Source organism: Neopsephotus bourkii, unplaced genomic scaffold (genome assembly GCF_033783945.1).
Source record: "Neopsephotus bourkii isolate Nb327-2 ecotype Australia unplaced genomic scaffold, CSIRO-AGI_Nbou_v1 NB_1473, whole genome shotgun sequence".
Lineage (NCBI taxonomy): Eukaryota > Metazoa > Chordata > Aves > Psittaciformes > Psittacidae > Neopsephotus > Neopsephotus bourkii.
This window is the reverse complement of record NW_026901949.1, coordinates 413,890-439,482: the sequence shown is the minus strand read 5'-3', so window position 1 is coordinate 439,482 and position 25,593 is coordinate 413,890. Positions and strand designations below refer to the sequence as shown.

The window sequence follows — 25,593 nt, the reverse complement described above, 5'->3', positions numbered from 1 at the left end:
ACCACTTTTCTCACTACCAAGAGTGCCTTTTCTAACACAAAATATGTCATTGGCAGCCAGTTAATTACAGGAGGCATTCTAAGGCTAGGGATGAAGTGAGGAATGCAGAAGGGGCCATGGGAATTTCGGGGAGCAGTATCAATTGAATTATCCTACTTGCAAGCAGAGGTGTGATCTCTGGAGTCTTGCTACTGCAGCACCACAAGGGACAGGGAGAGGTGGTCTGGTCCAGTTTTCAGCTCCAAAGCAAGGCTGCCGATGCTCACCCCTTCTCGGTAGATGTTTGAGCGGTCCTTAGCAGGCTTGGTTACAGAAACCCAGCAGTCAGCTTCTGCAGTCTTGTTCCTGCACTTACCTGTCTGAGGTGAGAAACAGTCACTTCAGTGCCTGGTAGTTCAAGAGTGTCCGTATCTGGCTTAGGCCCACCTTTGAAAATGTATTCCAGAGCTTAACCTTTTCTTTTTGAAAAACTGAAAACAAATAAGCAGTTTCCTCCCCAGTAAGGTGCATTTAAAGGAAGATAAGCTTCATGTCCTTTTAACTGTTCCCCAATTTTTTTCTTTCTGTCATTCTTTCCTGCCTGTTGTAATAAGGCAGGAGGTGTGATATAAACAGCAAACCAAAATTAACACCAAGCCCCTGGCTGCATGCTCTTTCTAACCACCAGTTTTAAATCTCTGCTTTCCCAGGAAAAACAATTTAACCAAGTGCCTTATAAAACAGAAGAATATGAATCCCTCAGCACTGAAGTGGTTGACTTATCAGGGAGACAGTACTGGGAATGTAATTTCTACCTGTAAATCTGATTCAACCTTTTCTATTCCTGAAGATTTTGATGGATGATGTGAGATCAAGTCAAGCAAATGTACACACCATTATATTAATGCAGTAAGATGCTCTTTGGCAGATTATTCCAAAGTACCTCTGCAGGACTAGTAGGATGCTGACAGTGCTGTCCAAGTCTACAAAACTCATGATGACAGTAAAACAGAGCTATCTGAAAACACTGAAGTTTGCTTCAGCAGAGTGGAGTACATCACTATCCAGGGTCATGGCTGCTTTATATTTACCCTAATACTTCTACTGAGTGGAAATTATATAGTTATCATTGTGCTGAAAAATAGTGGCTTTGCTGCTTAGGAAATATGTGTCTCCCTTCTAGGAAGAGATGCATGGCTACATTCACCAAACTCAAATCAAATGCAAAGGTGTAAGGGAGGTGTAGGTCTGACCAAGAGGGAGCTTGTTACGCTCCAAACAAAACAAAATCAAACAAGAGGGGTTTCTGCCTTCTCCAGCCAGAAAGACAGAGCCTGCAGAAATTATAACAAGCCACTGCTGTGACTCATTGCATCAATACCCATTTCCCCCAGTCTCTGAACTGCCTGCTGGATTTATCTGTTTTCTTTTGTCTTATGTTTAGTCTGTGAGAAATATGGGAGTGAAACCATTTTCTCTCTTTGGACAGGAGGCAACAAGCTCTGAGAGTGCTAATTGCTACCCTAATATAAAATAATAGACAATAACAATCACTATATGACTGAATATTGGGAATGATGGCAGGACATGCTGCTCCCTCTGGTAGCAACTGATGTTGTAGCAAAATCGGGTAATCATCATCTACTGCTGAACAGAGCAGAAAAAGCTATGTCTTGTACTTATATTGGTTGGGGTGCTCTCCAGTTTATCTGTGAAGTCAGGCTTGCAGGCCCTTGAAATAGAATTTGGAAGATAACTGGATAAGTTCTTCCCAGTGGATGTAAAGCAATGAAGGCTCTGATGAGAGACAAAGGGAGAAGGATTTGGTCACTGAAGAACGTAAGTTCCAAATTAAACACAAGAAAAACTAAAGCTTAAAGAAGGGCATTAGGAAGGAAGGGGGTAGAAAAGCAGAGATAAAGGAAAATAAAGAGATATTGTGGAGGAAGCATAGCTGTCTGTTGGAGTGCATGTCGCTGGGCATGGAAATGAGAGGAGATGTCGTCATTCCATTTTCTGCGCACTGAATCTTTAAATGTAGATGAATCCCTTTCCCTGCTGTGCGGGCAGCTCCAAGGCAGCTGCTGTCTGGTGTTTCAGTGCAAATGCAGAATAGTACCAGAGCAAGATGGCTTTCTCCTCTTTACTGACTGACAACTTCTTTTCAAATTATTTGATTTTTACTTTTTATTTTAATGTTCCCCTTCTATAAGAAATGAGAGCAATCCAGGCTGGAAGATATAATTGATAAATTCTGTCAAACAGGAAAATTCACTCTTGTGAGAATTGCTGATAATATGACAGCTGGGCACCTACTGCCAACCAGTTAGACCCACCCCTGTTGCAGGATAGTACTGGAATTTTTCATCTACCAGGAAGATAGGACCACAGCATACAGAGACACCCAGGCTGAAGAATAGCATACACACTTAACTTTTTCCTGCCCCTGTTTGGTTTATCTCCATCACTACCCAACCTCAAAATCCTCAAAATCAAAACACACCATCAGTAGTCAGTTCAGCACTGATGTGCACCATCATGCCCTAAAGTGCAGTCAGGATGACTCAAGAGTGCAGATTTTCTTGTCCAACTGTGTTCCGAGAGAGAGACATAAATCAGTGGGATCACAGTCTCAGTTTTTTGCCTTGGGCTCCCCATAATATTTCTGCCTAAACATTGAATGCCTAATGCACTGTACATATACATGCCCCATCTCTCTCTGGAAGTCTATGCCCTTTGCATAATCACGTGCAAATGAGGTCATTATACCACAGACCTTTAACTAGCATTAAACCCCTCAAATATCACTTGCAGTAGAAGATCCTAAGCGTTATTCTCATTCCACATGAATTTATCCATAAGTTAAAATTCATGCATTTATTTTTTTCTAAATATGCAATAATAGCTGAAGTGCACACTTGCACACATTAATCTCATACTGATGGAGACAGCACAAAACTCACAGGGCTAAATTCTAACGTGAGCTCAACTTGTACATCTCAATGCAATTGAATGCATAGACCTGGGCACTATTTGACTCATGCGTGAGAAATAGGAAGGCTGTGCAAAATGTACTTGTGACTGTACAGGAATTACACATAAAAAATTACAGTGGTGCAAGTCTATCCAGCATGAAAATGACAGCCTATGAAAAGTGTAACTTGCAGCACTCATTCCTCGTCAGTGAAATGAATTGTTTTGCAAACGTTAAGTCTGATCACTTGCTACATTCCTATAGGGCTTCTCTTCAGATTCATGCTCCCATCAAACAGCCTAAAAAATTTGTGCAGACAAGGAATGTACTTAACTACTGAATTACTTTGGCATGAAAGATCCCTCTGTAACAAGAAATAATGTCTTTTGTGCAAGACAGAGAGCTTTCCAGGAAGCAGAGCCAGTGCTGCGGACACTGTATGAACTGCCCTGTGCATTTGATAAGGTCCTTGACCCACTTCCATTAGTAAAACGAAAAAATTAAAATTAAAAAAATAAAATAAAAGAAAAATAAAGCATAGAATCTCCAGCCTTCCAGAAATGTCTATGTAGATGAACAGAAAGCAAAACTGGGAATGACATGTGTCACGTTGTGTCCCCTCAAAAAACACTCAAAGTATTCAGCTACAGTGGTGGGTAGCATGTAAGAGCTTGAATAGAATAAAAAATAGTATCTATTAGCAAATGACATACAAAATAAAAGGAAATGTATGGCTTTCAACTTTGAGGTTACTGAGTCAAATCCAGTTCACATGAGCAGTAAGGGAGGTCATTGCCACGTGAGGGCTTTGTGATCAATATGAAGCTGCCTTTTGAGCCAAAAGCTACAGCATCAGAGCTGTTGTTCCTTTCCAAGATATTAAGATATGACATTGTTTCCATAATCCTTTGCTCATCTGAATTCCAACAGCATTAATATCTGAAAATTCCTGGTAAACCCATGTACACCTTGAATGCTGTGCTACCTTGCATGTTGTCACACCATTGCTAAAAAAGGGTGGAGTAAAAATGCATTTAGTTTTACACCATATAACACCAATTCTTTTCATTGGTGCAAACAGCCATGCAGGATACAAACTAGTGGAAAATCAGACCATGTCTGTAACAAAAAATCTCAAACAATTGAAAGAATGCTGGTACATTTAACTTTGAGGAAAAACCCAACACTGTAGTGTACTTATAGTGGCACTGAAATACCCAAAATGTTTACAGAAGGAGAATTAAATGTAAAACCTTAAGTGACTAACAGCACTCATGATGATAGTTTGAGAGGAATACCCAGTCTAAAGACTTTCTCATTTTAAGCATGATGTAAGTATTTTCAAAATACGATTGTTTTCCCACCATGTTTTTAAAAATCAATAATACATGATTATTTATGGAAAGCTATGAAAAGCTTTCCAGAAATTTATTTGGAACATAGAATCAAGATGGGTATTTTCATTTTTAATGAGATTTTTACAGTGCTGAATTTCAGCCAGCAGTATGCAGCCTGCTTGGTAGGAAGTAAAATATTCACAACTATAAAGAGAAGGAAAGGTAACCAAGTTTTTCGAAAGTAAGTAAACTTGGGTTTGCCTCTGCAAAACCCATCTGCGTCACATATGCAATGATGAACAGGAGGATAAGCCTTCACTATTTTTCAGAAAGTGAAAGAAAACTTATTCCATTACATCCCTTGTCAAAAAATACACATTTAGCAACTGAGACATATACTTTAAAAAGAAAGGCTCTGCACCTCACACTCTAAATAAAACACACCGGTACTGGCAACCTACTCATGTCAGTAGGACAACTCTTGCATGTGTGAATGAGTCAGTAAGAGGATCTGCACAATCAGGCCCTATAGGGTCATGTTACTGAGTCTGAAGAGTTAAATAAAATGAGTGTGAATTTCATATTGGAAAACACAGCCACCCATAACTTATTTGCCTGCAGGAGATGCAAATGGGGCCAGCCTTGTGCCTTCTCCAACTGAGACAACAGGCAGGCAGGTATTTCTGCAGCTCCTCCCAGAACAGAGCTCTGACCCAGCACTGCCATGTAGGACCAGGGACAGTCCTGCGCATGGGCCGCCAGTAGGACATGGTTGACAATCTTCCTTATTAACACAGTTGTTACTTTTTACCTTGGATGTCAAATACCTTGATTGCAGTAATACTTCTTCACCATCAAAATTTCCCCCAGGATTCATATTTCCATCATCATTGTCCCGTTTCACAGATCACAGAGGCCAAGCAAGGTCATGGCAGGAATTGGTAGCTCTGGCTGGCACAGCAGCAGGATTACCTGCCTGCCCTCTTTCCACATTACCCAGAAAATTCTCTTCTGAAAGAACTAGAGAAGGGTACAGGCACATAATGATCCTTTGAGAGGCACGATCTTTAAATACTTGCTTATTTTACTGGGTATTCTGTCCTCCCCAAGCAATTTTATAGTATGTATTTATTTTAATTCTACATGTGATATGATGAGGAAAATTCTGGGGATTTTTCCTGAGTGAGAAACCAAGTGAACAAAGGATATACTCCTCTTTCTAAAACTAAACTCTCCTCAGGTACCTGCAATCAGGAATACTATTGTAATATTAGGATGAATAGGACATCTTCCCTCTGACAATGTTCTTTTCTGTACAGCATTTTGTGCTGCAAAATTTTAGCAGTACTTACTTGATAGATCACCTTACAACTGTTTCCTTGGCACAGATTTTCATCCTCCTACCTCCATATTTTGAAATGTGTTTAGCAATTTATTCTTGAATCCATCTGTGTCACTGCTTAATCATGGATTTAGTTGGGGGTAAAAAGCATTTTAGTTACCATCAACTTTAAATTTTTCCAGTGCAAATACACGTTATCTACAAGAAGATAGGTACGAAGGCAGAAATGGAGGTTTGCTACAAAAATCTTGCTTGAAGAAGGCTTCATTTTGAAAATGATGAAATTCATGCAGTCTAAGATAAAGGTTTAAAAGCTGAGTTATACAGGCTTGAAGACTAAACCCAACCCCTCTTGCAGAATCCATCAGGCACATCAGAACACCCATTGGTTTTGCCACCAGGCAGTTTGGAGATTTACAGGCTCCTAACCTAAATTGCAGCGATGGCGATCAGAAACTGCAAAGAGAAGTCAGAAGTCCAGCCCCACAAGGTCTGAAGATATGCTGCCTACGTTCTGTAGTAGACAAAGCATCAAAGTGCCTCGCAAGAAATTCTGCATCCTTTCAGCCACCCTGGAGGTGATATTATTAAGCTTCAGTGGGATAAATCCAATGTGAAACTGCTCAGCAGCATGAGTAAGGGCTCCACAACCCTGCCCTATATTTTTGTTTCTGGAAGCCATTTTTTAATCTGTCTGTAGATGAGGGAATTAAATGCTAAATTTCACTTCCTCCCCCACAAACATTGCAAAGCTTATCTAATGCACTTTTATGTGAAGTCTGATTCCCCTGCTAAGTGTTTCTACTCTCCCACCCAATCTGGTATACAGTGAACAGTGCACAAAATAAAATTAATTGATTTGTACAGGTATTAAAACAGATTATGATCTACACAGATTTGGAAAGCAGACACTGTGTGTTAGCCAAATGGATGACGTAAACTCTCATTTCAAAGTGTTTCAGAGAACTGGGTATTAGCAGAGAGTAGATCATGTTAGACAGCATAAGAATTTCACATTTATCCATCAAATGACAAAGAGGGTCCAAACTTAACTGTACAGTGATTTGTATATCTAGGAATGATTTATTTAAAACATCAGTATGGATACAAGTATCAAAATTTCATACAAAGGTACTTGATTTACCTATTCCTGCAAAACATACGCATGTTGAAATGCACTCATTTCCAGTGCAGACCAGAACTTTCCATCCAGGAACCAATTGCAAACAAAAGCCTAACTCAGATCACACAACTGAGCATACACGTGCAGCACCAGCTAGATATTTCTGCTTAAAAACCATGGCTGCCCACCACCGAGAGATAAATATTGACAGACTGACATATGGCTGATAAATATGCAATGCAAATATCAGCAGATTGCCACCACCCTAATAAGGGAGAGTTCCAGGAGGGCACATTAACAGTCATCCTCTCTCTTGGAAATGTTGCTGTCCTGAATGTTTGAGAGCGCTGTTATCTGTTCACCCTACCCCTCCCCGCTGCCTCTGCCCATGCTCTGGTGTGACATGGGGATACCAGGACAGCCATCACCTCATGCCACTACCCTGACATGACTACAGCAGTGGAAAATGCTGGATGCCCAGGGAGGAGCATAAAACCAGGACAGGCATACAGCAATCTCTTGGTGCAGTATCCACAGTGACCGTACGTCTATATTAAATGAAACTGTGGAATGAAAATGAAAAACCTTGCCTGAAGAAAAAGGAAGCAAGCTGTGAAGATGTTGAGCAAAAGACTCCCTTTTGTGTGCAGAAGGGGGAGGTTGTTTTTCCAAGGGCATGGGACGCTTTTACACAGTCAGGGCTACAGAAACTGCAAAAGAAATTGTATAGCAGGTTCTTTAATCAAATGCTCATGACAGCTGAATTAAAACATTATTTAATGGAGTTAGCTCTGAAGAGAGCTCTGAGAATTGAAGTTTGTTTCTCTTTGTTTCACAGCCCAGGAGACCACTCTCTTTTTTATGCCTCCCTGATGTATGAAATCACTGCAGTGTCCTTTACACTGCTTCAGGAATAACGAAGGCTGGAAAAATGCTTTTCTCAGGTAATAAACTCATAGCTGGCCTGATTTTTTTTCGTTTATGCAAGGAACACACAGTCAAACAGACTGCTCTCCTTATTCAGCAATGGCCAGTGCACAACTTTGACCAAAACCCTAATGTTTCAGCTAATTTTGAAAGTCGTTTTTTAAGAACAAGGTAAACTCCAAGAAAGTTCTCCTGTGAGTCTGATGCTATTGCACAATTACAGACATCATAGTTTTTAGGCTTTGATCCAAAAAAGTACTTAAATGTTTGACTTCAAGGGGACTTTCCATACATGTAACGTTAGTTGCTTACGTACTTTGTTGCAGACATCTGAGCATAACGTGTTAGCAGTAATTATTGCTCTCTGAAAATATGCAAAAAGCGTTCAGGAAAGGCTGGACTTAGTTTTCAAGTGCTGAATAATCTAAAATGTTTATTATTCCATTGCAAAATAAAACCTGAAAACAAAAGAACAAACACTTCCTAGCAACGCTCTGAAAAATATGACTCAGTTCTAGAGTGGTACCAGAATTTATTTCATAGTTACAGAATTGATTTTATACCTACATAGAATTTTCCACCACTGAAAACCTCAAAGGGCTTTATAAATCAGAACTGAATTTTATCTCCTGGTTATAGGAAACATACAGCTGCTGTTTGCAAAGCCCTCATCCAATTTCTAGTGTCTCCTTGGAACAAAGGTCAGTCACCGCTTTTGCAATGTATCATCTGAACTATCATGTGCAGGTCCAATGAGGTCCACTCCCATCCTCTGGTTTAATCCTCCTACCTGTGTATTACTTTCTACATGTTTCCTTCTTAGCTAGTGGAATAAAGGAAATCTGATCAAATTTCAAAGGGTGAAATACTGAATGTATGAATAAAAATAATAAAATTAGGATTAATTGTGTTGGACCCAGATTTTGTCCAGAGATGTTAGTGGTATTAGCTTTAGAAACCAGTGAAACAATAGCAGTTTTAAAATCTTTTCAAAGAAAATCTTACAGTGAAATTAAACATTTCCACTGAAATTGGAAAATAACATATTATTATGTAGCCCCACAATCCTGAAAGCAGTGTTATATAACCTTTAGTTGCTTCAGTTTTAAAGTATTCATTTATGGCACTCACCACTGACCTACTCTTGTTTTACCATAATTTTTTAGGCAACATTTATTTCCACAGTAGCCTTCTTCCATGGGTAGAGAGGTTTGTACTTTTATTATGGCTAAAGTGCAAGTATAGCTTTGTCAGAACAAAGTAATTAGATCAACGCAGACCTGATCCAGCCTAATGATGACAAAGCTATGTAGCTGAAGCGGATGCTCCCTTCCTCCTGGGAAATCTAAAACCCACGGAGGTGTTGCTACAGGTAAATATGTCTTAGAGGCTTTTCAGCTTCATTGTTCACTGATCTATTTGCCATTACTGAAAGAAGATGTCATGGGAGGGAATTTAAAGCATTTTTTGGAGACGGGGCAGCACAGAACTGGCCTAATTTTGTTTTTCTGAAGTTGCTTGGCACTGCAGATCTCTAAATAAATATAAAGTCACTCACAATCAAACAGGCAAGCAAGAAATGACAAGTGTTTTGACAGTGCTCAAAATACTTTGAGGTATTTTTAGCATATTTCTGAGTCGTATTAGCTTAACCTGTAATAGAATATAAATGAGCCCATATGGCAGAGATGTAATTATGTTCCATGTGAGAAATCCCTGTGGTAGATCTGGGGAAAAAAACTCACTACATGTGCCTTCTGGAGGGCACGATTTACACATGATTACCTACTCATTTGCATTAAGAAGAATATGAAGTAACACAATGCTAACAACACGGTAATGAAAAGGGCAAGCAAAGACTCCCGATCCCTGGGGGTGCTGATCCCTCTGACTGACATCCAGTTAGGAGCAGGGAATTCGTCCCTTTAGGGAGTACATTTTATGAAGCGATCTTTGATTATGTGGGCACAGTAATCATGAGTCTTAATTATTATTACTGTGAGAGAATGGGCTACAAATCTCCAGGGAACGTCTCTGTCACAGCTACTTTGCCAGCGAATGCTGAAAATTAGTGTTTTCCCAAGGATCATTTTCATTCCAACCTGATATTTAGCTGAAGTTTCTTTGACTACTAGTCATGAAACATTAAATATAGATTAGAGGCAGAGAGATGTTGAAAGTTAAAATTCACCGGAGGTGCACACCCGTGCACTTGAGAGACAGCCCCAAATGTTGTCCAGATGTTGTAGCAACAAGGCTAAGGGTTCCCAAGCTGCAATACAGCCACAACAGAGGAGAAAGTGGATGTTTAGCATTCCACTGGCCTTCTGTTTAGTTTACTTGTAGTGTATTAATTTAGCAGAAAGTCCTAACAGCCTGTTAGTGGTAGATGTTACTAAGTGTACGCTACCCTGAAAGAATGAAGAAATTCTTTTATGGCAATAAAGGGAGTAATTCAAAGCATGTAATTGATTTTCCACATTTTCAAACTGTGATAAGACTAAGCTTTAGCAGCAGAAACATGTGTTTGCAGTTTTGTCAATGTTCTTCAATGAATAAAAAAAAACACTAGGAACCTATAAGTTATTGGTTAGATTGTTAACATGCATTGGGCATTTCAGTGGCTATTGAAGCACTTGCCAAAAGCATGTCATCTTCTCAACGGACTCAGAGGTGGTAGGGATTTGGTTTTGTTACAGGACATGTTTTTGTGATTATCTAAAATCATTTTTTTTCCAGGAGGAACAGGGCAGAAGAACATCAAGGCGTTCTTAATGAGCTATTGTCATGTTTATGTGCTGTCCTCCTTTATATCTTCTACCCTTTTTACTTCAGAGGGGCTGAGTGGTGGCAGGGCAGGGCTCATGTCTTTGCTCACCTTTTGCATCATTTCCATCTACCTGCTAAGCAACGCAGCTTCCAACAGTCACGCTGCTGCCCCAGTCTTCACACCAATTGTTAGGGTGCTCTCTGGGACTCCCCATAAACCTCCTTGATGATGTCTACCAAAGGAACTCAGAGCAGAACCATCCAAACAATTTCCAGATTCCAGGCAATGCACTCACTGCAGGATCTGTCACTGACAGAGTTTAAGTCCAGAAGTAACATTTAGAATTATTTAACCCAGTCTTTTGCCTCAAACCAGACACAGAATTGTATCAGTAATAGCTGAATCAAATATAATAATGTGAAGGTATATAAGAGCTTATCTTTTGGGAAGATAGCTCTTCTAGATTTAAACTCTCCAATTAACAGAGCTTCCACTGAAACCTTGGGATGTTTCTCTCATTCAGCAGTTTCACTGTTAAAAGTCTGTGTTTGTTTCCATATTAACCATGTCAAAATTCACCAGTGCATTTCAGAAAGGTTTTTGGGCTCTCCTGACACCAGAAAGAAGACAGGACAGAGTGCAAGGGCCAAACTAAAGAGCCAAGCACCAGGTACTTGTCATGATGCTTTGGAAAGAGGTCACGTACTCTTTGGAAACAGGTCACCTATGTGTCCTCTGAAACTTTACAATTTCAGTTTTCTTCCCATCTTGCATTAGAAGAAACCTTAGATGTTTAGTAGTTCCTCTCTGAAAAAAAAGAGGACACATCTTCAGAATAACCTATTTATCAGGATACGCAAAGGAGATACAGAAAATCCAAGCCTATTCCCATTCTCTCAACCATAGAACAGTCATAAGAACTCAGACTTTAAGTCCCACTGGGTATGCTAAACTCTGAACTTCAGTCTCATTCCCTTTGTACCTCAGTGAATACTTGTGCAGAGCAATACAGGGCTAAGATGGGGACACTCACTGGAGGAGACACATGAACTCGGGTTCCTTCCCATGGCTGAGATAGTTATGGTGGAGAAAAAAAACAGAGATTCACGTCCCCACATGTCATTTGCCTTGATTATCATGCTAGAAGACTTGCCAAAGTAAGAATGAAACAGCTTGGAGGGATGCCTGCCCACAGCCAGAAGGGAAAAGGGTGTTTGCAGCATGGGGTAAGGAAACCATCTTCTGGCATGGGAAGGAGTTGGCAAGGATGACTGAGAATAAAACAGGGCAACAGTAGAGAGGAGGGGGGAAACCTCAAAGACTAGAAGCAAGCTGGTTCACGTTTACTCCCTTGGGACAGCACAGTGCATCCCCCACAGTGGATGACTTCATAGGTTTGAAACCAGGTAAGTGAGCTTCAGAGAACAGGAAACGGGGATACCAGACCCACTAAACTGAAGTCTAAAGGTTTCAGTTTGGAAGACCATAGGAGCAACTATTGAAGTTTGTCACCACCTGTTTACCAGTGCGTGCCAGGTAGCAGCAGATGATGATCTTGCGTGGTTTCCACATGGACAAATATGCAGCAGAGATCAGCATCTAAACCAAAGCAGGTGCTTGTGGTTATGGCCTGGAGATGAAGGAAAGGAGACAATAGAGGAAAGGACTCCCTCTGGGCCTTCACAGGCAGGCACAGTTCTTCTGGAACCAGGGGCAGTGCGCACCAAGGTGGGGAATGCATTCAGTGTGCTGTGCTCTTTCAGCACAAAGAGGGTTCTTCTTAAAACATATGAAGTATATAGAATGGCTGAGTGACAAGCTTAATGCTCCCTTCACCATAGAAACCAGTGTATTTGAGAGTCACAAGGCTTTTCTTCTATAAAATAATAAGACTAATAAGGCAAAAAATGGATGCATTCATTCTGTTATTTAATATGACAACCTAGAAGAAACAGAAAAACAAATAAAATACCGGATGGTTGTTCCATCCCGTCCCTCCTCCATACATGCTTCCTTCTTTTCAAAAGCTATGCACAGGGAAAACAAACCAGGAAAAGGGTTACCTTCCCTGGGGCTGTTTGCAGTGACCACTGTAGGCACTGCGGTTCACATGGATACATTGCCAGTGGCTGAACTCAAGGGCTCAGCTCCAGTTCTTTGCAACTAGTTGTGAAAAGTGCAAAGAAATACCGCGGACCATGCAAGGCTCCTGTCATGGGGACAATGGACTTGAGGGTACTCAGCTTCAAATACAACCAACCCCTTGATGATCTCAGCTCTTACTGGTTTCTACTGTCAATTTGCAGTTAAGAACTCCAAACAGAGCCCTCATATGACAACAATGCTCAACAGACAGCAGATTTATTTTGACTGTTTCCAAGCCTTATTTTTGTTTTGCTGTTGTTTGGAATATAAATCTTTTTAAAAAAGAGAAAGAAAAAAGGGAAAAGATACAGGAGCTGCGTGTGCTTCACTGCAAATGCTGCTGATGTAATTCTCTTTGAAGTGAGTAGCAAAACTCCTTTGGAGGTTAATGAGAACAGGATCAGGCCCTCCATACTGAACTTGCACTGAGAGCAGATAAGATCTTGAATCATTCAGAGCCAAGCATGTTATTTGTACAACATGGGCAGGCTGAGTCAATCTCTGAATATTTTTAATGGGTGTCAACGTGAAGTGTTAATTCCACAGGTTATGTTGTTTTGCAGTTTGCCTGTGCCTGCTCTCACCAATGGTACACATCCTCTCACTGGCTGCAAAGAAAAAGATATTTCCAGAACCGCTGCAAGAAAAAACACTTCTGAGAAAGTATAAAATGGGACTTTTACAAAGAATTGGAAAAACAAATGATTGTAGAAATACCTGCTAGACATTCAGAATGCTGGCATTCACAGAAGTAGTTCTGTTTCAAATAGACATTACAACTTTTTTTTTTGTTTTTAAATAAAATCAAAACAAGTATTCTGTAAGTGATCATTTTTGAGAAACTGATCTTGATCTCTTCTTCTTTTTTGACAAAACAGAGGAGTGAGATACTGAAGTCACAGATGCTCAGATAAAGCCTGCCCCTGGATAGAACCTATATACTCTCAATAAACAAGATCAGAAAAACAATGAGAATATTTTGAAGCCTGATGGAATGAACTCAGCACTATGAGCAGCTTCTGAATGAGAAATCTTTATTTTTTACTTTCCCTTCTGTTTGCAGGATCTCCGTGCACTTCCTAATGCATCTTGAAGCCAAGATGAAATTACAGCCCTCCTGAGGCCAACGGGAAGCTTCGCCTTCAGCAGAACTGGAATTTTACTCTAACTGTAAAGATGTCTTAAGAAACACTGGGCCCAATTGCCTGCTTCTGTTGAAAAAGTCAGCTGGAAACATAGCAAAACCTACCACACAATTTCCTATTTGTTCTCCCCTGAGGGGAGATTTTTAATCTTGGAGTAGAAAACAGGATCCAGGGAAACCTGGCGGAAACCCTGTGGTTGGCACCTAGAGAGAGATGGTTCTGGTTGGGCTCCTCACCTTGCCCTGTACCCCAGCCCACCACCACACACAGCCCCAGTTTTACAGCCCACTCTGCTTGACCCTATTCTGTGAAGCAACGAAGAGGGCATTCTCTTGTGATTCAGAAACACTCAGACCAAAAGCTGTTTCTCTACTTCCATCTTCTGTGGCCTTGGGACACATGCTGGAGAACCTCCCCATGGTTTCTGAACATCCTGGGAAGTCATCCCCTTCCTGCATCTGAGTTACGGTTGCCTTCAGCCACCCTTGGTAGGAGAGACACCAATCCTGCATGGCCACAGTTCCCAGCTCATCATCTCAAATCTGACCCATGCAGACAATCATCTCCTACTGCCTTTCCCCAGCAGTCCCACCTCCGGCTCCTGCCTCTCTGACCTCTCCTTGACTGCACACGACAGCCCCCTGCCTTACCAGACCCCCATTTCCATCTCTCTCCCCTCATGTCCTCAGCACAATGCCAAGTGTGCCAGGTCCAGTAGCATTCATCACAGTGGTCACCCTTTGTTGTCACATATGGGCATAGGGCTTGTACTACTCCACTCAGATCTGCAAATTTTTGCCTGTTTGCCAGGAAGCAGAGGCTGTGCTCAGACACCACGTTAATGCTATCTGAGTTGCAGCTCCTAACTGGAAGCAGGCAGAACTCATTTTCTTGCCTTTGCAGGTGAGCACCATTTGCTTCTTTTAATTTTATTGACAGTGAAGTGCCCAATCCTACAAAATACTGACCCCTCTGTGCAGCTTGCAAAATTTCTTTCATTTCCCTCAGAATTAATTTTTTTTTAATTAAGCAGTAAATAAATAAAACTGCTTTCAGTCTTTTAACAGAGGTCTTCATGCTAAGAAGTGACTAATTCTCCTCTCTGTTCACAAAACAATAAAGTGAAGCTTTTACCATAATAGACAAAGAAGTACTGGAAAGCTAACAAGCACCATAGCAAAATCTGACTTTGTGGTGACCTGTTTATCCTGCTATTCTTTTTTTATTTATGTATTTTAAGAAGCCCACTTTGAGGTTTTGTGTTGGCTTTTTTTTTTTAATCATTTTATTTCTTCTTTAGATGCATTAGATTTAGATGCATATTAGTAGGCTATAAATGAAACAGCCATTTTTGCTGAAGGCAATCATGAAGGTGTGATCTGCAACATTTTCTTCCCAACAGAAGATCCTTATTTGCTCACCTTATACTCTCAGTATTATCCTTTGGGATAGTATATGTGTTTGCATTTAACAGTAAAACATCATGATTAATGAAGCTGTCAAACACGTTGAGAGTAAGTCACTTCCCCATTAGGACAGCAATGTTTTTGTAATGAACATGACAAATACTGCACAGGCAGTACTCAAGAATAAACCGAGATGTGAATGAGTTACATTCTGGCAATGGCTGGAACAAGGCAACTTTCAGAGAAATTACCGAGAAGGCAAGGGGAGGCGATCAGCAGAACAGGAGCCGCAGAAGGTCAGCCAGGGATGCTGTAATGGCACATACTGCCCGTAACTTCCTCCACCAAAGGCAGGGATTAAGAGCAGCCAGGATAGCCTCCACCCTAGGTAGGTGGGGGAAAACCAAAAGAGCCAGCACATCGCTTGAGCAGCCAGGAAAATGAGCCAATTCAGCATAGTCCCAGCAGTGCTGCTGCCAGGACATTCAGAGTTCCCAGAGAAATGAGAGCATTACCTCTGAGGGAGGGTGACAGTCCACTGGCAAATGCAGCAGCAGCCACCATTGAACTGGCGGTGGGCAAGCTGCTGGGGGCGGGGGGGTGTGGGGGGGTGGATCCCAGGCTCTTGTCTTGCTCAGACTGCACAGTCCTGTGGCTAGCAGTCCTGTCCTTAACTTGTGAAGTACTCTGAGTGTGGTAGAGGAAGTCAAACAAGTCACCGGTAACAAAGCAATAGTAGTTAACCTAAACAAGACAAGATGACAAGTCATACAGCATCGGTGAGTCATACTGTCACTTAAATACAGCAACAAGACTAGCACTGAGTCACAGGATGTAAAACAGTTACAAAAGATCTGAATTATACAAGCAAGTATGCAACAAAACAGCATCAAGACATCCCACCTGAGAGATACAGGCCACTTTCATTTTTCTTGTGATCTTTGTCATCAAACTACCACATGACGAATTACTTTTAAATTGTGCTGTAGTAAGTAATTAATATTAGCCAAGTTATACTAGAACTACACAAAATAAATACACACAAAAATATTGTTCTCCCTCACCCAAAGGGATCCTGGTGATAACATAAGGTGGACAAGTTCTATCTACTGTGCTGCACTATCGACATCTGGTAGTTTTATATTTTAGCCTAGGGTAACACCTTATTAAACACTGCATACAATGTTTAATTAAACAATGCAACTATCAAAACAAAACAAAAACCCACCAGCTAATTGCAAATAAAAGCCTGTCTCTTCAGTATTTCTGATGAAGTTATTTCCAAGATGGTCCACTAAAAATACTTCACATGGTGGCTGACAGAAGTCTCCCAATGCAGCATGTTTACATCAGCTTAATGATTATTGTTAAGTTTCCACCTTAGTGCAGTTCAATCATGTCCAATACTTTTACATACTGCAACAAAACCTTGGGATACTGGGAAGAGGCAAGGCTTGTGGGGGTCTCCACCCAGCATCATTTCATGCGAGGTCCTTGGCTGAATGCGGGTCTTCATTAAGTGTTGTCTGAGTAGAAGACTAAAGTTTATTTACTCAACCTCAAGATAATCAACTTAATGCTGTTGATTTGAATGCAAACAAGGGCAAGACCTCATGCCTGAAAGACTCTCTGATGTGGTTACACTGGAAGTTTAGACTAAACATAAGCCGAGATCTGAAACACAGTTGCCATGAGTTACAAAACCAACATGTTTTCTTAAAGTATTTTTTCAAAAGAATTGTCTACAACTGAACTATCAAAGTGGTATTGCTTTTATCTGGAAAATGCTGCACTTGCAATTATATATTGCTTATTAAGGCCTGTTTTGCTAATTCACTGGAATTTCTCCCGTATGACAGAAATACTTGCTTGTCCATTTAGTGACCTCAGTGACTTAAGTAAAGGTGTAGAGTACATTTCAGTTGGCAAGTAAATACAAATATGCCTTTCTTTTTTCCTTACATGGCATAGTGTTACCTAGTCTGGTTTAACACTGTCACTGGGCTACTCTCAAATTAATATGGGGCTCATAATACTTGCAATGTGTCCAGGACTCAATCCTGGCATGTTTACTTTGTCCTCAAGCAGCTATTTCATGTCTTAAAATGCCTGGAGACTTCTAAAAACTAAACTGTGAAAAGCAAAACCTCAGCATTAAGTCATCAAGCCTTGCTTCCTAAAGCCTCTAACCCATTTTTAAAATTATGGTACTACTTTTTCAGAGCTGATCAGGGGCTTCAGAACAAAGCATTTCTCGGGTGACACTTCTGTAAACACAGAGGCAGCAAGGGGTTCAGTCAAAGCAAGAAAAACAAAGTTCCCTTTCTCCATATGAGCGTGAATCATTGCCTAAGCCTTCCAGCTCAACTGATGAACAGAAGGAAGAGATTTACAAATATGAGAAACTCCTGCAGCTATGGGCCCAAGAGCAACCCTCACTTCTAATGGGACTAAACAGCTGAAAGACTCGTATTTTTTAAACAACATTTTAATTCTGAATCTATACTACCCATCCACTCTAAGTTTGCATAACATACAGAGCTATGATGCTCTCGGTTCAACAAGTGCAAATGACTAAGAGAAATCTGAGAGAATCAAAAAGGGGGTGAACTGATACTCAGAACTGATTTTGCACAGTATTGCCATACAGTGCTGTACTGCTATCATTGGAGACATCAAACGTAACACAATTCCAGTGTTTGAGCACTAGAGGGTCAATTTGTGATGAAAACACATTACCTCAGTTTCCTTATTTTTATAGGTAAACATTTAACTTCTTACTCACCACCTCTTCAGCCCTCATGAGTTTTGCTAGCCTAAGCTCCTTCTGAGGCCATGTAGCACTGGGATGTTATGTCACACAAATGCAAAGGTTTTGCGAGAGTATCCTCAATAGTTTTAAACTATGTGTGCCACACCAAACCCACGATTACCTTCTCTGGTCAGCTGCAGGGCGAACACCTTTACAGAAGGTTCTCCCTGTTGGTCTAGTTGTCTCTTGTAACTGTGAGTGGCAAAGGACTGATGAGGTACGAGCCCATAGCCCACTTTGAAAAATACTTATCCTATACATATACAGCAGCCTCTTCTTTTGCCTAATTATCATCCCTTTGAATAAAAAAATAATATGCAAATACTGTCCATTTAAATGAAAGGTATCTTCAGCACCATCTGTAATTGTAACCCTGCTCAACAAGCAACACTGGGATGGCAGCAGAAGGCTGGGCATCATCCAGAGGGCAGAATTCAGGCCTGCTAGATTGCAGCTTTGCCACTCAAGTAAAAAAAACCCAACACTTCTACAAGTATATGTATACACCAGAACTCTGGGGCATTACTATATAAACAAACCAGAAATCCTTTTTCCTTACCAATAGGATTTGCTATGGAAATGGCGTATCATTTCATTCCAATACCACAAATTTGCCACTACATTAAAGAGCATTACTGCTACTGAAGGATGAAGGGTAAACCAACATCCCCAGCTCTCCAGGATACAGCCTTCTTCAGGGGAATGGTGACTCTGAGTGCCCCTCCATTTCAGGCTATAAATATATCCCATGAGAGAAAGCAAAGCTGTTGACTAAGGAATGCCTTAACGAGTACTTCCAGCCAAACAAACTTTGTTATACCAGTTTCATTCCTACATTATCCTTCTTTTTAGGGATAACTGGGCAATGCTGCTTCTTTGTATACCAGTGCTACCTTCTCTGGTAAACATGGCACATCAGTTACGCAGACTGTGTTGTAAAAAATCCTATCTAAATTCCCTGGAGCCAAATGAATAGATTTGTTTTCAACACTGAGTGAAACATTAGTGATGACTGCAATATATCCATGCAAAAGACACCTTTGTATCATATTGAGTCTCATGTACCATTATGTGTTGAGAAATAGAAGTATAAAAAAGTAGATAGCACCACAGCATTCAGCAATGACTGTGACCTTTGCAAATTACTTTTGTGAAAGTTCACAAAAATCAGCAAACAAAAAAGCAGGCAGTTGTTCTTTTGTGCAATTTTTAAATGAACCTATTGTGCTCTCTAGTGTATTTATGAAAATAACGAAGATTGAACATGGAGCTTCAGCTCTCTGCCATCTATGAAGAGAAATGCCAAAGAACTGAAGGAGATTTGTATCTGCTTCAAATCATGAACTGCAAATACTAACATCTTTACTTCATGTAGAAATGAAAATTTCATTATTCCTCTTTGAAATTTTTAAAAAACTGGTCCTCTCATCCCTACCATAATAAATATAAAATCTCTTATTACAAATAAATGTGCTCTCCTGTGCATATATAAATCACATACATTCAGCTGCAAGGAAACAGATCAGTCAAAACAACTCAAACATAATTGTGCACTGGCCAAAAAGAATTCCACTGCAACTGAAATTGAATGGCTTGTACTTCAGGTCATTAGCTGAGTGTTGACCAGTACGATTTTACATGCTAAAATATCCCCCCCAAAAAGGGAGGGGGTATAGAAAGAACTGAGAAAAATGTGCCAAATATCTGAGATAGCAGGAACTATGTTTATGTAAAACAAATTAAAAAATAAGGAAAAAAAAACCCAGTCCTTGTCTCACCTCATTAATTTTGTTGACCTTCCCTCATTTCTCTGTGGTTGTTTATGCATCACAATTTGAAAAAAGTAAACGAGCCAAAAACATTTACATCTCCCTCTAGATCTAGAGTGAAACACTGCATTAGCCTGTAACACTAGAAAACAGAAATCAAGTCTCATAATTAGCCAGTCTTTCTCAACAGAGCCATGCTTGCAGAATGGCACTAGAAACAATGAATCAGGGGGAGGAAAAATAAAAAGGAGAAGGAAAAAAAAAAAAAGACATGTTGTGCTGGAAGCCTTAAGAATGCGTGTACTTCCCATAAAGCTGAAATGCTTCCATGAACACACCATTTAACTCCGGATTAACCAAACATTCCAAATTCAGGGAAACCAAACTATTTTACTCATTAAAATACTCTGACAATATTACAACATAGTCTAAGTGTCATTCTGAGCAGCAAGTAAATCCTTTTTTTCTTTATTTCATTTTAACATGAACGGGAGAAGAAAGGCTAAGTTGGGAGAACCCTTTAACAAAAAGGTAAAAAAAAGAACTGGTGAGTTTCTTTCTTCTGCCATATAGCAGATCTCTTCTTGGATTTCACACCACCGACCATACCCTGTCAGAGATCTTGAACAATTTACCTTACTTCCTTTGAAGGATTAATCTAGACCGGCCCAGAGATAAAAACCCAAATGCACAATGAATTCCTACACTGAATTCCAGCTTGTTACTGTGAACTCAACATAAGAAAAGAAAAAAGGAATCCCACACATCCTGTAATACATACACTGCTTTCACAGAGCATGTGAGTTAGTCAGAGGAATACGTAAAGTGACAAGATAGTTTTTTACAAAACCTCAATTTATTTCAGAGAAATTAAAAATATGGTATTTAATATATATAAATTTCTATTCCTCTATAAATATAGATGATCTTGTGATAATGAACAGAAATAAATGCATACCAAATTCAAATAATTTTGCATTTCAGGGTATGGTAGCCATAGATAATGTTTATGAACCTAAATACAGGCATTTGTAATATAAAAAAAAGTTTAAAACAATACAATCAGGAAAGAAGCATTCTGCTGTTTTTCATACAGAGGACTAAATACTCAATGCATCTGTCGAAAGTTACAATTTCATTTTTAACCTTTTTTTTTTTCCTTCGTATTAAGGAGCACAATCCCACACACCCAAGAGCATACAAGGCAGTAGATATACTGCACGCATAGTATCTTATCTTTGCGGTATGCCCTGTTATTACTGTACCAAAAAAAAAAGTGGCAGGAGGGAAGACAGAAGAGGCTCTTTCAGGTCTCACATCCCACCAGCGTGCTTAAAACATTCTGGTTTCCTGTTTTCCCTTTGTTTTTACTACTGGCGAAAATCATCACACCCTCATAGCGTGTAATGAATTAAATGCCAATGAATTAAAATTCAGGGGAATGGCAATGGCTCCAATGTTTCCCAAATGAAGAGCCAGCGTATGGATATAATTAAATGCGGGGGGGGGGGGGATATAAAGGGGAGAGGGGGGGAAGAGAAGAATCTGAACGGTGCATTTTATTCCGTTGAAGCTTTTTTCACCCAGCCCGTATTTCCTGATCCTAAGTCCGGCCAACAGCAGCCCGGCGGGGACGGGAGGCGCTGGGAGCACCCGCAGAGAGTCAGGGCGACCACCGGCCGCGGCCCAGCTCCGCCAGCCCCACTGCGGCCTTGTGACCTAAAAGTGGGCTTAAAAATACAAAAACCAACACAAAACACCACAGGAAGTGGAAAGTTCGGTGCATCCATGTCCCCATTCACCTCCTAAACCATCAGGCATGCTACAGGTGCAAGACGGTGTTAAACCTCAACTCTTAACGATAGAACAGGCCAACTCCTCTCAAAACTACGTGGTGCGTTTACACAAATCTCACCAAATTGTTAGAGGGCAGCTGGCGGGCAATGCTCCTCGCCCCGGGCAGCAGGGGGGCCGCGCTGCAGGCACACCTCCGGGCAGGGCTTCTATCTTCCCTCCCTCCAAAAGCTTCTGCCCGGGTCAGCGGGGCTCGGCCGCGCCGCGCCCAGCCGAGGAAAGGCGAAGGGAAGCACCGTCCCCCACGCCGGCTCCGCCGTGCGAGGGCAGGCGGGGTCTGTGCCCCCCGATACAGGGCCGGGAGGGAAGCGGCGGTCCCTCAGCACCACCTCCGCCGCCACATACCTCAGGCAGGCCGGGCCCGCGGCCTGGACCCAGTCCGCGGCAGGCGGCGCCCCCGACTGCGGTTTCGGGCCGGTCCCTGCTGCTGCTCATGCAACTCCGAGCAAAGCCATTACAAAACCTGCCGGTGTGGGGGGGAAAAATGGGGTGTTTTGGTTTCTCTTACCGGCAGTTCTTCTCATCCTGCGTAACGAAATAAAAACCCAACGCCTTCTTTTAAATAAAAAAGGGGGGAGACGGGGGCAAGGAAGCAAAATCTGCGAACAGGTTAAAAGTGTCCTAAATAATAAAAAAAAAAAGCGAGATTTTTGTAATTTAAATACAAATATACTTACAAAATCTTACAGAGGCTATTTACATCCCTCTCCCCCAACCTGACAGTGCGTTCACTTCCTATAGGGAGACTGCCTGAGAAGAGCAGGGAGGGCAAAGCCCGGCAGCCCCGAACATGGGGCCGTCCCCAAAGTTTGCCCAGGCTGGCTAAGGAGCCGCTTCCCAGGGCAGAGCCCCGGTCCTCCAGCTGGCTTCCCGCCTGCCATCCCCCCATCACGGCAGGCAGCGGTCTCAGACGGTGGTCTCGCCTTGCTTGCTGTTGGTGAGCCTGGTGTAAAACTTCCTCCAGGAGTTCAGGGTTTTCCCGGACCAGATCCAGAAGCCCGAGGTGATGCCCACGATTAAGGTCATGAGATACTTGATCATAAAGACAGTGAAGTCGGGGCTCATGGGCGGGTGGTGGCTGCTGTGGTTGTTGGGACAGGGGATGGCATAGCTCTTGCAGCTTTGCGTGACCCAGCTCCTCTCCCACTGTTCCCTAAAAGCTTGCTCGTAAAAATAGCAGGCAATGACAATGGTGGCCGGCACCGTGTAAAGGACACTGAAGATGCCTATCCTCACCATGAGCTTCTCCAGCTTCTCTGTCTTGGTGCCGTCATGCTTCATGATGGTCCGGATCCTGAAGAGGGACACGAAGCCAGCCAGCAGGAAGGAAGTGCCGATGAACAGGTAGACGAACAAGGGGGCCAGTACGAAGCCCCGTAGGGCATCCACATTGTTGATGCCCACAAAGCAGACACCACTGAGGACATCTCCATCCACCTGCCCCAGGGCCAGGATGGTGATGGTCTTGATGGCTGGCACAGCCCAGGCGGCCAGGTGGAAGTACTGGGAGTTGGCCTCAATGGCCTCATGGCCCCACTTCATGCCGGCAGCCAGGAACCAGGTGAGCGAGAGGATGACCCACCAGATGGAACTGGCCATGCCGAAGAAGTACAGCATCATGAAGAGGATGGTGCAGCCCTCCCGCTTCGTGCCCTGTGCCACAGTTCGGGAGCCATCCTCTGCAAAGCGCTCGTTGCAGACCACCTTCTCCTCCAGAAGGAAGCCGGCGATGTAGGCCACGGCCACTGCTGTGTAGCAGCCCGAGAGGAAAATGATGGGCCGCTCAGGGTAGCTGAACCGCTTCATGTCCACCAGGTAGGTGAGGACGGTGAAGAGGGTGGAGGCGCAGCAGAGCACAGACCAGATGCCGATCCAGGTGCGGGAGAAGCGCAGCTCCTCTGGCCCGAAGTACATGAGACCGTAGAGTCGGCCGGGCTCGCAGGGCGCTCCACAGTCCTTCTCCCCTAGGAAGCGGTAGTTCAGGTAGGAGGGCACCTTCAGGGCCCGCGGGCAGGAGAAGCGCCCGCGGGGCTCGCCGGGCCCCGCACCCCCGGTGCCGCCGCCGGTGCCCCCGCGGTGAGGGTTGCTGGTCCAGCTCTCGGGGCGCAGGGCGGGTGTGGGGGTTCCGCGCTCGGAGGCGTTCTGCCCCACGCAGAGCTCGCCGGCCCCGTGCACCGGGAACTTCTCGCAGCGCAGCGTGTCGGGCCACTGGAAGCCGAACTTGTTCATGAGGGCCTCGCAGCCCTGGCGGGCCCGCTCGCAGAGGGAGCGGCAGGGCGGCAGGGCCTGCTCCAGCACGGTGCACACCGGGGCGTACATGGAGCAGAGGAAGAACTTGAGCTCGGCCGAGCACTGCACCTTCACCAGCGGGTAGAACTGGTGCACCTCCAGTCCCGCGTCCTCCTGGTTGGTGTGGCCCAGCAGGTTGGGCATGATGGTCTGGTTGTAGGCGATGTCTGTGCAGAGCGGGATGGAGATTGGCTGGCAGTAGCCGTGGTCCGGGATGGAGATACCCCGCTCACCGTTGTCCTGCGGAGCCGGCGGCTGGCCTCCGGCCGGCAGCGTCACCGCCCACAGCACCAGCAGCACCGGCAGCGGCGGCGGCAGCCGCGGGCACCGACCACCGGCCGCCCGCCGCCCTTCGCCAACTGCCCCGCAGCCGCTCGCCGCCGGCCCGCGCCGCTCGGCCATGCTCAGTCGGTGCCGCCTGCCCGGTCGGGCTCCCGCCGTCCCACCACCGCTGCTGCCGCTGCTGCTCCTCCCGGCCCGAACTTGCGACTCATGAAGGGAGCGGCGGGCAGAGACGGGACAGCCCCGGCCGCCACTCGCGCGGCTGCGGCGCGCAGCTCTGCCCGCTTCGGCGGCAGCGCCCGCCGCGCCTCCGACTACCGCCGCCGCCTGCGACTACCGCCACCGCCACCTCCGCCGCCGCCGCCGCCTGACCATTTGTGCCGGCCCCTCGAGCCCGCGCCCCTCGCTTCGCCGCGCCGCGCTCCCTCCGACCGGTTTCCAGGCGCCCCGCAGTCTGCCTTTCACCGGGAGGGAGGAGCCTTGAAACCGACGCCGAACTTTCCTGCGTAAGGGACCGTCTCCCAACGCCTCACCCGGGGGCGGGCGCAGGCGGGCGCGGGGCTGCCCCGCACCGCGCACAAAGGCGGTGGCGGTGGAGGAAGGGGAGGGATGGGGAAAGAGGAGCCCCGTGGCAGGGGGCTGTGGTGCGGTGTCGGGGGGGGGGGGGGCCCCCGTGCCTTTTCGCTCGGCACCGCGTCGGCCACGGCTGTCCCGGGGGCGGGCTTGGGTTCCCCGGTGGTGACGATAGTTGAGGCCAGTGAAGTGCGCGTCCCAGCGGAGCTCAGGGGTCTAACCCGGCGGCAGAGCAGGAGGGCTCGTTTCGGCCCCGTTCGCAGCCGGGAAGGTTACTTGTCCCATAGCGAAGAGCAGGGTTGGCGGGGGGGGAGGGGGGGGAGGAAGTCGGGGAACGGGGTGCAGTGGGCAGCCGGGAGCATCTTCGCGGGACGGAGGTGCAGGGGACAGGTTTACGGCAGTAACTTTGGGCGCGGGCAGGAGCGGCAGCGGTTTGAAAGCAGAGACCGCGATGGTACCTACCACTGACACATGCAACCGGTTATGTGCGAGTGGCCCAAACTCGCCTCCAGAGACGCCTGAAGTACCTCGCTACTGAGTTACTGTGATGTTTTATGTGCGACTTTCTCCTATCACATCTACAGCAGCAGCCTGAGACATGAAAATCGTATCAACAGGGCTTTCAGATTCTAGTTCCTCCCTCTGCCCAGTGGGCAGCTGTTCCAGCTGCATTCAGATGAATGCTTCATGACTTGTGAATACCTCCCATCAGGTTCTTGAAACACTTGCTATATTCTGGGGAGGGGGTGAATGGGCACACAGTGACCTCCAGCAGTGGTCATCTCTGCACGTCTAAAGCCCCACTGCTCACACAGAGCGGAGGTCCTGTTGGAGCATTCCCAAAAGCATTGCTTGGAAAAATGATG

At 44.1% G+C, this 25,593-nt stretch overlaps 1 protein-coding gene and 1 long non-coding RNA gene across 3 annotated transcripts; both read right to left on the bottom strand.

The window, feature by feature from the left end:
- Positions 1–19,932, bottom strand: LOC133220737 (uncharacterized). Of its 2 annotated transcripts, XR_009727779.1 has the most exons (4): positions 19,739–19,932; positions 17,934–17,991; positions 11,159–11,257; positions 1–359 (listed from the first exon to the last, which is right to left on the bottom strand). It is a non-coding gene; the product is annotated as an uncharacterized LOC133220737 (long non-coding RNA). The 2 variants fall into 2 exon arrangements; XR_009727780.1 differs by lacking the exon at positions 11,159–11,257.
- A 631-nt stretch (positions 19,933–20,563) lies between these two features.
- LOC133220741 (frizzled-1) lies at positions 20,564–24,480 on the bottom strand. The gene has a single exon (XM_061369047.1). It carries the CDS (start codon positions 24,272–24,274, stop codon positions 22,490–22,492), a length of 1,785 nt encoding a protein of 594 aa, XP_061225031.1. The 5' UTR covers positions 24,275–24,480; the 3' UTR covers positions 20,564–22,489.
- Between the last annotated feature and the right edge of the window lie 1,113 nt (positions 24,481–25,593).